The sequence below is a fragment of the Pongo pygmaeus genome, chromosome 4, assembly GCF_028885625.2.
Source record: "Pongo pygmaeus isolate AG05252 chromosome 4, NHGRI_mPonPyg2-v2.0_pri, whole genome shotgun sequence".
In the NCBI taxonomy this organism is placed as follows: Eukaryota; Metazoa; Chordata; class Mammalia; order Primates; family Hominidae; genus Pongo; species Pongo pygmaeus.
In genome coordinates this window covers 85,010,534-85,025,516 of record NC_072377.2, presented here as the reverse complement: position 1 = coordinate 85,025,516, position 14,983 = coordinate 85,010,534, and the positions used below count along the sequence as shown (strand labels likewise).

General features: G+C 38.1%; 1 protein-coding gene across 4 annotated transcripts; it reads right to left on the bottom strand.

Annotated features, from left to right (window-relative positions):
- Positions 1–3,733: 3,733 nt before the first annotated feature.
- ZCCHC9 (zinc finger CCHC-type containing 9) lies at positions 3,734–14,982 on the bottom strand. 4 transcript variants are annotated; one of them, XM_054489817.2, is made up of 6 exons: positions 14,834–14,982; positions 11,391–11,791; positions 8,192–8,342; positions 7,837–7,929; positions 5,605–5,673; positions 3,734–4,339 (listed from the first exon to the last, which is right to left on the bottom strand). In XM_054489817.2, exons 2-6 carry the CDS (start codon positions 11,772–11,774, stop codon positions 4,221–4,223), a joined length of 816 nt encoding a protein of 271 aa, XP_054345792.1. In that variant the 5' UTR covers positions 11,775–11,791; positions 14,834–14,982; the 3' UTR covers positions 3,734–4,220. The 4 variants fall into 4 exon arrangements, with proteins under 4 accessions (XP_054345792.1, XP_054345791.1, XP_063521527.1 ...); XM_054489816.2 differs by having other exon boundaries at positions 14,856–14,981; XM_063665457.1 differs by lacking the exon at positions 5,605–5,673.
- Between the last annotated feature and the right edge of the window lies 1 nt (position 14,983).

The following is a 14,983-nucleotide window of genomic DNA, read 5'->3' as shown; positions in this document are numbered from 1 at the left end:
TTGAAATAGTTTCAGAAGGAATGGTACCAGCTCCTCCTTGTACCTCTGGTAGAATTCGGCTGTGAACCCATCTGGTCCTGGACTTTTTTTGGTTGGTAAGCTATTGATTATTGCCACAATTTCAGCTCCTGTTATTGGTCTATTCAGAGATTCAACTTCTTCCTGGTTTAGTCTTGGGAGGGTGTATGTGTTGAGGAATTTATCCATTTCTTCTAGATTTTCTAGTTTATTTGCATAGAGGTGTTTGTAATATTCTCTGATGGTAGTTTGTATTTCTGTGGGATCTGTGGTGATATCCCCTTTATCATTTTTTATTGCATCTATTTGATTCTTCTCTCTTTTTTTCTTTATTAATCTTGCTAGCGGTCTATCAATTTTGTTGATCCTTTCAAAAAACCAGCTCCTGGATTCATTTATTTTTTGAAGGGTTTTTTGTGTCTCTATTTCCTTCAGTTCTGCTCTGATTTTAGTTATTTCTTGCCTTCTGCTAGCTTTTGAATGTGTTTGCTCTTGCTTGCTAGTTCAACCCTTGTGGAAGTCAGTGTGGCGATTCCTCAGGGATCTAGAACTAGAAATTCCATTCGACCCAGCCATCCCATTACTGGGTATATACCCAAAGGACTATAAATCATGCTGCTATAAAGACACATGCACACGTATGTTTATTGCAGCATTATTTACAATAGCAAAGACTTGGAACCAACCCAAATGTCCAACAATGATAGACTGGATTAAGAAAATGTGGCACATATACACCATGGAATACTATGCAGCCATAAAAAATGATGAGTTCACGTCCTTTGTAGGGACATGGATGAAACTGGAAATCATCATTCTCAGTAAACTATCGCAAGAACAAAAAACCAAACACCGCATATTCTCACTCATAGGTGGGAATTGAACAATGAGAACACATGGACACAGGAAGGGGAACATCACACTTCAGGGACTGTTGTGGGGTGGGGGGAGGGGGGAGGGATAGCATTGGGAGATATACCTAATGCTAGATGACGAGTTGGTGGGTGCAGCGCACCAGCATGGCACATGTATACATATGTAACTTACCTGCACATTGCGCACATGTACCATAAAACCTAAAGTATAATAATGATAATAATAATAATAATAATAAAAAAAAAAAAAAAAAGAAGTTCTTCAGGAAGAAGTATGATACCAAACAGCAACTTGGATCTACACAGAGAAATGAAGAATTCTGGAAATGGTGAAAAATAAAGTATATAAAAGCACTTTCTTTCATTATTTTAAATGCAATTTGACTTAAAAAGATAATCTTAAAAAAAATCCTGCTTTAATTAGGACAAATACCTAATGCAAATGGGGCTTAAAACCTCGGTGACGGGTTGATGGGTGCAGCATACCACCATGACATATGTATACGTATGTAACAAACCTGCAAGTTCTGCACATGTATCCCAGAACTTAGAGTAAAATTAAAAAAAAAAAATCGTGCTTTAAAAAAAAAAAAAAAAAAGAAAGACTCAAGCTGGTCATAGCAGACGCCTGAAGGAAATACGCGGGGGTAGGGGGGTGGCTATGGGGACTGGAGGGAATGTCAAGTAAAGAGCAACTTGAGATTCAGGCCTCATGGCTTGGAACATAATTATAGTGAAAAAAGAGACAAAAAGGTAAACTCATTTTTTTCCCCAGGGGAAAGTGAGTCTGTTTAAAGCCATATTGAATTTGAAGTATTAGTGGAGCATCCCAGTAGGAATATCCAGCAGGCAGGTGAAAAGACGGGACTGAAACCTGGGATTTTAGGGCTAGCTGGAGATTTAGGAATCATTTATGGAAAAGTGAAAGATAAGTTTGTAAGAAGAGATGAAATTTACAAAAGACTGAAGGAGCACTAAAGACCAAGTCTTAGTGGATTCAGCTGGGTGTAGTGGCTCATGCCTATTGTAATCCCAGCAACTCAGGAGGCTGAGGTGGGAGGATTGCTGGAGCCCAGGTTTTTGAGGCTTCAGTGAGCTATGATTGCATCACTGCACTCCAGCCTGGGTGACAGGGTAAGACCCCATCTTAAAATTTTTTTAAAGTCTCAGGGGATTCAAAAAAATATTTTAGGAATGTAATAAAACATTTCTTGCTGGTATTTTTCCTAAGTCTCCTGTCCATTATTCAGCCCCATTATAATGCATGTGGTCTTGTCTGTTTTGCTGACTGCCACAATTTCAAGTGCATAAGAGTAACAGGAACACAGTAGTGCTTGGGAAATATATAAGATGAATGAATAAATTGTTTGCCTTCCTCTTTAGGCATTTTTAGCTAAGAAAATAACCAATGTCTATAGTTCCTTTTAAGGAATACTCAGGATGTCTCAGGATTTCTGCCTCTGGTGCATTCCTTTTAGTGTCTCTACACGTGTTTAATGTTACATTCAGTACCTGCAGTTTATTTCTAATGACTTCACTGCCTAATATTTATAGATCATTAAAATATAAACAAAGTAGGCCGGGCGTGGTGGCTCAAGCCTGTAATCCCAGCACTTTGGGAAGTCGAGGCGAGCAGATCACGAGGTCAAGAGTTCGAGACCAGCCGGGCCAACATGGTGAAACCCCATCTCTAGTAAAAAGGCAAAAATTAACTGGGCATGGTGGTGCGTGCCTGTAATCCCAACTACTCAGGAGGCTGAGGCAGGAGAATCGCTTGAACCCAGGAGGCAGAGGTTGCAGTAAGACAAGATTGCGCCACTGCACTCTAGCCTGGGTGACAGCGAGCTCCATATAAAAAAAAAAATTATATATATATATACACACACCTACACACACACACACACACACACACAAAGTAATCCAAGAAAGACAAAATGGATACCAACATTCTTGCACTGAAGACTACAAAAAGCATTAGACCTAACTTTCAGCTGACAGGCTGTAGACTCTACAAAGCCGTCTGCTTCTGATGGGACAGGTGAAATAAATCTGGGTGTGTTCAGACTAGATGACTAAGGCAGCATTACTGTCCTTTTCCAACTGCCTGGCTTGTGCAATTCCTTCTAAATAGCATTCATTTCCTTAAGCTCTGGGACGCTGAGCAGTATTTTGTCATGTTTTCCTCTCACACGGAAATAAAAGAACAGCTCCTATTAAGACTAGAACTGTGGAGTTGTGCAGATATGAAAACAGAGAAAAGTGTTTCTTTTCTTATTTGGTAAATATTTTGCTTTTGAGGCATCAGTAACTAATCACAGCTGTTTCCTTTAGTTACAAATGGATTCAATCAGGTAAAATTTCAAATGAAGCACAAAACCACTAGAGTCATTCCATTATACAGTACAATGGTAGTGTTAAGCCTTGTGAAATATATGTATTAAGTATGCATGAATTCATCAAATCAAACAAAGAAGCTAATGGGTCTCTGATTAGTGTTCTAACTCTATTGTGGTGATACTTCCATCTTACTCTGACTCATCTAAAACATGTGAACAAAATGCTATTAAGTTTATTATACAATCTGTTATCTGCCATCATTCTGGTTAAGTAACGGAAACTGAATTTTGGCTAGAATTTCTCTCTTGAAAATCAAGGGCAAAAAAGAGCTGCTGTTAAATTGAGGTATTTCAATTCTAACTTTAGTAACTTGTAATCCTTTATGCCAAAACTAAAACAAAAACCAAATCCCCTCATCTAGGATTCACAAAAAATCTTGTTTCCAAAGGGATTGGTTACATGGATATTAACGAACAATGAATATTTCAATCGAGAATCAAGTATTCAGAAAAACAAACAATAGAAAACATTTTTATTCCATATTTTAAAAATATAGACTTTCTAGCAACTTATAAATTTCTATTATAATAATAAATTGATACTTTGAGCCAAGAAAACAATATAACCAAAAATTCATTTGTTCCCTTTGTTTAGGGATGTTTTACATTTATGCATAATTTTGCTTTTATAAAAGATGATTGTTACAATCAGGTATACAACTACTTGGTTATGTCTAAGCTCTGTCTCTTAAAATATGTTCTTTGAGAGAATCCATTTAATCATCTTATTCTTTTCTTCAATTTTCTCCAAACAGTGGTAGAAGTACTATTTGATGGACAGAATAAAGAAAATTGTTTTTGGCCACACCCAGATCATACTGATATCTACAGCATAGTCCTGGCTACAGGGGAGCTCAACTCTTAACTCGTGAAGCGGGCCTGGTTTAGAAAGTAACAATGAGGTGGTAACTAATGATAGTGCTAGTTGTTATCAAAAATTAACAACTTTAGGTATTTTTGTTTTGGGTTTTTGCGGTTTAGGTGCATCCAAAATTTCTTCATAGTCTGCACTCATTCCCTTTGCCCAGCGACCAACTGTGACCATTCGCTCTGTAAAGGAATAGAAAAATCAGAATGTGAGAAAAACAGTAATCAAATGCATCCACTCAGATTGTTATTGGTTTTGGAAAGGAACTCATTTTGACATGAATAATCACAACGAGGGAAGACTCCATCACTAAAGGAAAGTGAGCAATTCTGTAATTGATTATAACCCTTGATTTCAGAGTACCACAGGCAATTTCTCATCCCAATTAGGGAAATGCAGCAACTACTTTGCAATGCACAAACTGATGAGAAAGCCCTTTCATTCTTTCCCAGAGTTCATCATTACAGAGTCAATGAATTCCAAGAGTCTGTAAACAGCAAGGCTTATGAAGCATCAGTTTTAAATGCACAAGATTCCACCTGTGAAATTATACAACATCTGCTTGTCAGTCTTGTCATTTGGGAAGTGGCAATCCTCCCAGGAGGGAGAATTCAAATTCCACTTCATCATTTCAATCTCACTGCCTACAATGTACTAAAGACTATCTTCTAGACAAGCTTGTAAATAAGAACTCTTGGTTTTCAAATTTAAATGTTAGGGATAGGAAGTAAGAATGAGCAGACTTATTTGTGTAGTGTTGTGACTACGTGAAATAAAAAGAGATGTGCTCTTTCCATAAGAAGCACTGCTGGGCTATCCTACTGTCTTCTTGCTTTCCTTCACATAGGATTATCATTCTAGTCCAGACCAACTAATGTAATAATGATCTCCACTTCCTTAGAAGTCTGCCATAGGTATAGTGAACATCTCTGAAGTTTTTGATGAATAAGGCTGGTATTTCATCAGGAAGAAAATAGCCAGATTCTGTGTGGATAACACATTTTTAATATTTTTGGTAGTTTCTGCAATCAACTCTGAATCTTTTAGGTACATACAAAGCAAAGCATACATAAGGATACTCAATATTAAGGCCATTGAAAGCTATTTCATATTTTTTATTTTCTCAGTGAATTCATATTTTTCTGTAAGTAACAGAATTGGCTCTATTATATTAAATTCATTATTTAGCAAATATAAATGCTTATGAATCAGATGTCTTATAAAGTCAGGGTCCCCTAAGGCTTACTGGTTACTTTTTTCCCCCAGCTATTCAGTTACTCAATACTATGTGTGTCTATTGCTGACAGAGATTAAGTCATTGCTACAGTAGGAAAACAGGTTGTCTTAAAATCATTAGTATCCCAATGAGTTATTAATAACAAGTGCAGAATAAAACGCAGAGGAATACTAATCTCACCCCTTCTAAGTAGAGGCCCAGAGATCTCACCTGAATTCTGACTTTCAGGGCAATCTTTCTTTAAATGTTCCACAGAGCCACAAAGTTTGCAACCACCACCTATTGAAAGAGCAAAGCCACTGAATACCATCTCATACTTGCAAGGGGTTTTTAACATCTCAAAGCACTTTCACATCTTACTGGATCCTCACAACCCTGTCAGTTGTAAAGGTAGCTAGACAGGATCATAGGGAGGTGCCACTATTCCTATTAATTCATTCTCCATTCCTTTTAACCTCACAGAGCACTAAATTGTACCCACCCACTGCTTCTTGCACCTGGCCTTGAGAAGTAGGAAAAAGAAATGAGATATGATGGAAGGCACTTGTTCAAGAGCTATTGCACAGAAGCCTGGATCTTAACAATACTTAGACAGTCAAGAGTCTGTGAACCCTTGGACCTGTAAACAAAAGATGTAAGCAGATGCACTTTCCTGAATAGCATGTCAGATTCTCAAACAGTCAATGGCCCAAAAACAGATTAGAAACTACTATTCTACTGTACAGATCAGATGGGGGTAAGCATTTATGAAAGAAATAAAGTTAATTTTTGTTTCAGTGCCTTCCATTGGCCAGGCACCCTAACCCTATAAAAATGCCCACCTGCCTACTTTAAACAACATTCCAGGATTGTGAATTATAACACATGTAGTTTCTAAAATAAGTGTTTCACTTAATGATCAAACACTATTGCTTAATGGTCAAGCATTATCTTGATCATGCTTGAAATGTTAAATGACTTAGAAAAATGACCTAATCAGATACAAATCTGGCTGAATTTTCTTTTTTTTTCCCCCAAATCTTGACTTTATTTTTAATATAAAAAATGCAAATTTGGAAACCCACCCTACTTTTCCCCCTAGCATAATGCTTTACCTCTTTAAAGTACTAATTCTATATACATCAAATGTACCATACAAAAATGTATCCAGTGTTTCTATTGCTACTAAAGTGTTCTAAATTAAAACAAATCGCAGAAAGCCCCTTATTGTAAACAAAAGATTACAAGGTATAAAATCAAAGCACACACAGGCAAATCTGGCCAAATTTTCACATCTAAGGGATCTACTCTCCTTGCTGCATTAATTTTTTTTTTTTTTTTTTTTTTTTTTACATCTAGTCACTTTGGTTGACCAGTGAAAGCCATTTTTGCTCACTAGTCATGTTATCTACCCAGTTTTAAGCTCAAAACTGACATGCACCTGAGCATTTTCCAGGCCCTGGCCTCTTTATATGCCACAGTGAAAGAGAAGCACTTGAATAATACATTTTAATCCTTATAAAAACTCTTTAGGCAAATACCATAATTCATCAACTCTAAGACACCACTGATTATAAGATGTATCATTATTGCACATACCTCTCAGAAAGAAAAACAGCTGTCAATTATGTGGGACCCACCAATGGTAAGATACATTCTGATTTCCGAGAGATTAAAATTGAAAAACTGTGCATCTTAGAATCAATAAAATATAGTTTTATCATCTCCACTTTATAGGTGAGGAAACAGACATCAGAGTTTGGTAGTTGGCCAAAGCCCCCCGGCTAGTGAGTGGCAGTGCTGGTGCTATAACCCAAGTCTGACCAACTTCAAAAGCTACGCTTTTTCACTGGACTTCTCCAGGTGGGAAACCCAGGACATGACACAAGAAACGTCTAGAGCCTGATGGCACCAGCCATCACATTAACAGATAACAACCTCCTCCTTAAAGCTTTAGACCGCATAGACTTTACTGTGTGAACCTTAATTACCCGAGTTAAAGAGAAAAAAGCTACATGATCCCATGCCAGATAAATAACTAAGAAAAAAAATTCAGAAGCAAACATTACTACAATATTGAATCATGTGTACCCACCCCTCCACCAAAATGGTATGCTGGCTGAGGTTGAATATATAATACGATTTTAAAAACCTCATATTAGCTTGAGATATAATCTCTCTGCTTCTGTTATGTCTAAAGGTAGAAATGTATGACATAGTCTCACAAATGATGAAGCGAGCACAGTTGGAAATACACACCTTAGTTTTTTCTGATTTATTTTATTAACATATGAAGTCAAACTGCACAAAAAGCCCAGTATATATAATAGCAATTGATAAAAGTAATTCTCAAGGTTTTGCAATTTATTCAAGAATTTATTCAAGAACTGTGATTGAGTGTAAATTAAATCACAACTGCATGATGACTCACCATTTCTGCTATATGAGGGCAACAGTACTTACCATCAGCATAGAGTCCTTTGGGATTATCAGGACAAGATCTAGACAGGTGCCCCATTTCTCCACAAACAAAACATTTTGCAAAAGGAAATTCGCCTGTAAAAATCAACAGTTCCTATTCAGTTGACAATACATATGGCAAGTCATAAAATTAACATTATTTTAAAATACTCTGAATAAAAAATATTTTTACATAACGTAAAATTTAATCTCATATGATTTCCAAATACTAAGTGGCACACTCGTAATGTTAAAAAAATTAGTGTTAAAAAAATACCCGTAGTGTTAAAAAAATACCCAGGGTGCTATTTATTGGCTTTCCCCATGAACAAAACAAAAAACTGAAAGAAACACATACCAAGAGCCGGGTCTACTTTAGCCTTACACTTGGTTATTTCGTGCTCTGTGGACCCACACCTGTAACATATCCCAGTGCCCATGTCTTGATTTTCAAGGGCAGCAGGGCAATCTGCAATTCCATGACCAGGTTTTCTACAATGGAAACACACCTAAGAAAACAAAATGTGGGTTGGCACACTGCAAAACTGTACCAGTGACTTTATTAATTCTTGTTATCAAAAACATATTTAAAACATTTATCTTATTTAGCTATTTTTCTGAAATCTCAATATTTGTAGAAAAAAGGTTTCATACGTTCCTAAACAATGAGATGTCCTTTCCATCAGAGGGTTTCATTGCTTTTGAAAACCTCAATCAATAAATCCATCAATCTCAGGAATAATGTTATATATGTGGCTTTGTAGAAGGCAACTGCTTAAATGAATTGAGCAAATATGGACTATTCATTTTATTAACTGGAATGTCTGCAGTAGAAAAATGGCATTTTCTATAGGAAATGGACAGTGGCTATAAAAATTATCACTCAAAATTTGTATTTGTGTATAATTGTGTACTCATAAAATTTTTAAAAATTAATATTTCTTTTAAAGTTCACATAATTGAATGAATTTGGGTCAGATGTTTCCATTCAAATTATGATTCAAACCATAAGATATATTTCATAGCAAAAAGTATATCCTTGTTTTTGTATCCTAAATACTTTTTTTTTTTGAGATGGAATCTCACTGTCACCAGGCTGGAGTGCAGTGGCGTGATCTCGGCTCACTGCAACCTCCGTCTCCCAGGTTCAAATGATTCTCCTGCCTCAGCCTCCCAAGTAGCTGGGATTACAAGCACGCACCACCACGCCCAGCTAATCCTGGTATTTTTTAGTAGAGATGGGGTTTCATCATGTTGGCCAGGATGGTCTCGATCTCCTGATCCACCCGCCTCAGCCCCCCAAAGTGCTGGGATTACAGGTGTGAGCCACCACACCCAGCCATACACATTCTTTAATATTCAGAAATAGGTTTCATTTTTAGAATATATGCACAATACATTTTAAAGGAATAATTTATTCCGAGATGAATTATTTGGCTCCAACATAAAACTGAGCAATGGTTAGTTGTTTACAGAAATTTGAAGAAATTTTTTTGCTGCAATAAATGAGAACATCAACCACAATCAAAGATGGCAGATATTTAAACTATTCTATTTAAACTGGAAAAAGATATATGTATTTCTTGGATAATAAATAGTCATTTAATTATGTTTTTTCAAAATAAGCACAGGTTTTTTTTAAAAGCAAAATCAACCAGCAAAATAAAACATTTATTTTGCAACTCTGTACTTTTTTTCCTACTTAATAAAATATTGAAAAAGAATGAGTCCCTTTAAATTCTTCAGTAACTTGTACATTTAGAATGAGCTGGTCCAAAAAAAAAAGAAGCTGCATTTATTATACAAATGCAGGAAAAGCTACTGCTAAAACCTGCATCACCACCATAGGAAGTCTTGGCTTCTTGGTGAAGTCAAGGTGGTCTCTATAAGCTGAGACTACTGCCTTAGTTCACTGCCTTCTCTTTTAAAACCTAATCATCACCTAATACAACATTTTTGAATGGTCCTTAAGTTTAATGTAGTTGGGATTGTGAAGCGCTGATTGTAAATTTCTATAGCATAATCAGTTTATTAGCATTTAAGGACCGATGCTTAGTATAAGGTATTAAAAAAATACCAAGGGAGTAAACTAACAACAGGTCATAACAAGCCATATACTATTTATATAGCATTCCCCTTTTTAAAAAACAATATCCTTCCCCACTTAATTACAAACATAATGCTTAAGCGGTCATAACAGTAAATGTTTTCAAATGGTAAGCAATTCACTATACTGCCTATGTCAACTAAACTAAAATGACTTAAAATATTTAAAAATCATTAACTCAGACAAAACTCTATCCTGATACCAATAGAAATGTTATCCTTTCTATCCAAATTTATCCATAAGGAATGTTTCAGTATTATCTCTAAATAACTATCTTTAAATATAACAATGCATATACTAATCTTGCAAACAGCCAAAAGACACATTTATAGAGGCTGTTAACATTTCAAGCCTGCATTGGTGCAAATAGTGCTCTACATATAGTAATACTAATAAAAAATAAAAGTATAATAACTAGCAACAAGTCCTCATTCTTATGAAGTGGTGTGCTAGGAGGCTTGGGAAACTCACTTAGAGAAGGGAAATAATTATACCAAGTATTTCATCCCTTTTGCCTGACATACTTTAAAATCTAGGGCTAGGCATTACAGAAAGATACCTGCTGCCCCCAGCATTCTTCTGAATCTAATATGGGGGAGGGAGGAAGCAATGACTAGGGAGTCTCAAGGACTTTTAATTCTGCTATTACTCTGCTCTAACTAGTATGACTCCTATGTATCTCTTTCCTGTGCTTCAGAATTTCATAGATAAAGAACATCCTTTCCAAGTAATAGGGACCCACACACATTTAACCTGTTCTACTTAATCTTCTTTATAATTTTGACATTTTCTCAATGCTAATTTGAAAAAGGGGCTATTGGAAGGTGAGGATAGGTTTTGGTTTTTTTGGAGGACAAACTCTCGTTTTGTCACCCAGACTGAAATGCAGCAGTTGATCACAAGGTTCACTGTAGCCTCGACCTCCCAGGCCCAGTCCTCCTGCCTCAGCTGGCAGTAGTAGCTGGGATCACAGGTGTGTAGCACCACACCTGGCTAATTTTTTTTTTTTTTTTGGTAGACATGGGGTCTCCCTATGTGGCCCTGGCTGGTCTTTAATTCCTGGGCTCAAGTGATCCTCCCGCCTCAGCTTCCTGAAGTGCTGGGATCACAGGCATGGGCCACCATATCTGGTCTGTAACATAGGTTTTGAAGTCAGGCTGGGTTTGAATGTCACTTCTGCTACTAGCTAAGTGGCTTTCACAGGTTATTTAATCTGTCTGCACTTCAGTGTTTGCCATCCATAATATGGGAATATATGCCATCATCTTTGCTGTGTTGTTGTAATAATTAACCAGTACATCATGTGCCTAGCATATATGTGCTAAAAACGATGCTCTATAAATCTGGGACATAACGGTAACCACAGCTGGCTAAGGTATATATGTGTGTGAATATAAGAATAGTTTCCAGCTAAATAAAGTAAATAACATGGTAGAAGTGTTGCTCTCACCATTGCATTTTTCTTTGCAGCTTGTCTTTTTAATCTTCTTCCTTCCCGTCGACTGTCTTTCTTTAAAGCAACTGCAATTTCTTCCCTTACTTCCTCACTGTCTGTTGCTATAATCTGCCCATTGTGAACCATCTGTGAATTCTGTCTTAGGTATTCCATGAATCCATTCACATCTTCATTTAAGTACTCTTTTTTCTTTTTGTTCTTTTTATGTTTTGCTTGGGGTGCATCATTTTTGAGGGATAGCCTATTGGCTTCAAGTTGTTTACGCTTTGGTAGGTTTTGGCTTCTTCCCTCAAAGGATCCCTTTTTCATGTCCTCCCATGATGTTGCAGGCAAGGGTCTCTTGTTATATGTGGTACTAACTCGGGCCCACCTGGTCATAATTTCGTCAGTGGTACCTTATCAATTTTTAAGACAAACATAGGTGGTTAGCCATCAACAACAAAAACAACAAAACTAAAGAGATGCTATATCACTACATCTCACATATGCCCATATGTTAAACTTTTAATTATTAAAACACTTTTTACTTCAGTTAGATATCTATATACATATTTAATGCTATAATATGCTGCATAGACATGCTTCTAATATACATCTACCACTTACCAGAAAAGCTGCCACACCAGTTAAAAAAGGTGTGCTTAAAATTGAAAAATTATCTTAAGAAACCAAATTATTTCATAAAATATAAATCAGATAGTAATACAATGAATGCAATTATTCCTTCCACATTCTGCAGTTTTCCTGGCTGTTTATTTTCCTATCTCCAAGTCCCACAGCTACTTTCTCCCCATCTTCTTGCTTCGTCTACCATTTCAATGCAACAATTTGCACAGCAGATTACTAAGTATACAGAAATCATGTCCTTTAATATGAAGTTTGTTGAAATTTCCTGGCAGAGTTATAAGTAAAACATATAAAAGTGTTTACCATCACAGGATGATCCTGGGCTTCTTCTTACTAATCAAGGTATAAGCTACTTCCAGCCCAGTGATTTCACATCATCTTCAATTCTATTTAAATTATGACTTGAATCATAAGATATATTTCACACCAAAATCTGTATCTTGTTTTTATACTCTTAACGCATATGCTTTAATATTCAGAAATACTTTTCATTTTAGAGCACATATATACTTTAAAGAAGTAATTTATCCTAACACTAATTATTTGGCTCCAACATAAAATGGAACAAAGTTTTGGTCACTTACATACTACCTAGTAATTTGGAGGATATTTTTTTCCTACAATGAATGAGAACATTCAGCCATAATCAAAGATTCATCAGCTAGTCACATACTACGTAACATTTAGGTCAACAGCGACTGCACATATGATACTGGTCTCAGATGATTATAATGGAGCTGAAAAATTCCTATTGACTTTGTAGCCCTCATAACTTGTAGTGTAACACATTACTCATGTCTGTGGTAATGCTGGTGTAAACAAACCTGGGATGCCAGTCATATACAAGCATAGCGCTTACAATGATGTACTGTACATAATACTAGATAATTATAAGTATTCCAGAAAAAGGCAGTTATCATAGGAGATGACAGCTCCATTCATGTTACTGCCCCTGAAAACCTTCCAGTAGAACAAGATGTGGAGGAAGAAAAGTGATATTGATGATCCTGACCCGGTGTAGGCATAATGTGTGTGTCTTAGTTTATAACAACAAAAAAAATTTTAACAGGAAAAAGCTATAGAATAATGTAACGGAATAAAGAATATATTTTTTTATAGCTATACAACATATTAGCGTTTTAAGCTAAGTGTTATAACAAAAGAGTGGGCCGGGTATGGTGGCTTACGCCTGTAATCCCAGCACTTTGGGAGGCCAAGGAGGGCGGATCACAAGGTCAGGATATCGAGACCATCCTGGCCAACATGGTGAAACCCCATCTCTACTAAAAATACAAAAATTAGCTGGGCATAGTGGCGCACTCTTGTAGTCCCAGCTACAGGCGCGCGCCTGGGAGGCTGAGGCAGGAGAAGCTGGAAGGCTGAGGCAGGAGAATCGCTTGAACTCGGGAGGCAGAGGTTGCAGTGAGCTGAGATTGCGCCACTGCACTCCAGCCTGGGTGACAAGAGCAAAACTCTGTCTCAAAAAAGAGAGAAAGAGAGACAGAGAAAATAGACTCCGTCTCAAAAAAAAAAAAAAAAGAAAAGGTCAAGAAGTTAAAATTAAAAGTTTATAAAGTTAAAAAAGCACAGTAAGCTAAGGTTATTACCTTAAACATTTTTAAATAAACTTAGACTAAGCATACAGCATTTATAAAGTCTACAGTAGTGTACAGTAATACCCTAAATAATATCGTAGGCCTTCACACTCATACCACTCACTGACTCACTCAATAGCTACCGACAGCCCTGTAAGCTCCATGCATAAGTGCCCTATTCAGGTGTACCACGCTTTCTTTTACACCATATTTTTACAGTATCTTTTCTGTGTTTAGATACACACCATCCTTTTACAACTGCCTACAGTATTCAGTAGTCATACTGTACAGGTCTGTAGACTAGGAGCAACAGGCTATCCCATACGGCCCAGGTGTGTAGGTTTGTGTAAGTACACTATGATGTTCACACAACCACGAAACGGCCCAACCATTTCTCAGAACTATACCAGTTCTTAAGGGAAGCATGGCTGTATTAAGCCACCACCTTTTTTGTTGTTGTTGTGGTCGTTGTTGAGACGGAGTGTCACTCTGTAGCCCAACCTGGAGTGCAGTGGGCGATCTCGGCTCACTGCAAACTCTGCCGCCGGGGCTCAAGCGATTCTCGTGCCTTACCCTCCCGAACAGCTGGGATTACAGGCGCGTGCCACCACGCCCAGCTAATTTTTTGTATTTCAGTAGAGAAGGGGTTTCACCATGTTTGTTGCCCAGGGTGGTCTCTGAGCTCAGGAGATCTGCCCGCCTCGACCTCCCAAAGTGCTGGGATTACAGGCGTGAGCCACCGCGCCCGGCCTATCACCTTTTAAGACCAGCATCCCTCGCAACCCCCCAAGTCTCAGCTCCTAGTAACAGAAAGATCCCTTCCACAGAAGCTGAAGGGTGAACCCAATGAATTGGTGTGAGAGGCTCCATGCCACTTTACGAGCGCACTCTTCGCTGAAGTTTATGCGACTGTCATAGTGGGGACCGAAGCTGTTCAAAACGAAGTAGATTATCCTTCCCCTACGTACGTGGGAAGGGGAAGGCTCTGGGTTATCAAGACGGTGAAGTGGGAGAGCCGGGCGGCCCACCCACATGCGGATTCCAGGGCGGCTGGACACGCAGCCCCCAGCAGCCGGAGCGCAACAGCTGAGGCCGCCGCCCCTAGACAGCTCGCGCTCCAGCCAGCTCAGGGACCCAGCGGCTAGGCCTTCTGTCCTCCCAGCTTCCCACACAAGTTCCGCCAGGCCAGAGGGAACGAACAACGAGACCCTGCACCTTTCGTGTCTGAGAACCTCACCTCACCGCACTGCCGCGCAGCTTCTTACGGCGCACGAATCCCCCAGAGCAGCCGAGTTAGCGAGCCAGGGAAGACCGCCCTCCTGCGGTATTGGAGACCGGAAGCACCTAGTGCCCGAGAGCGCGTCA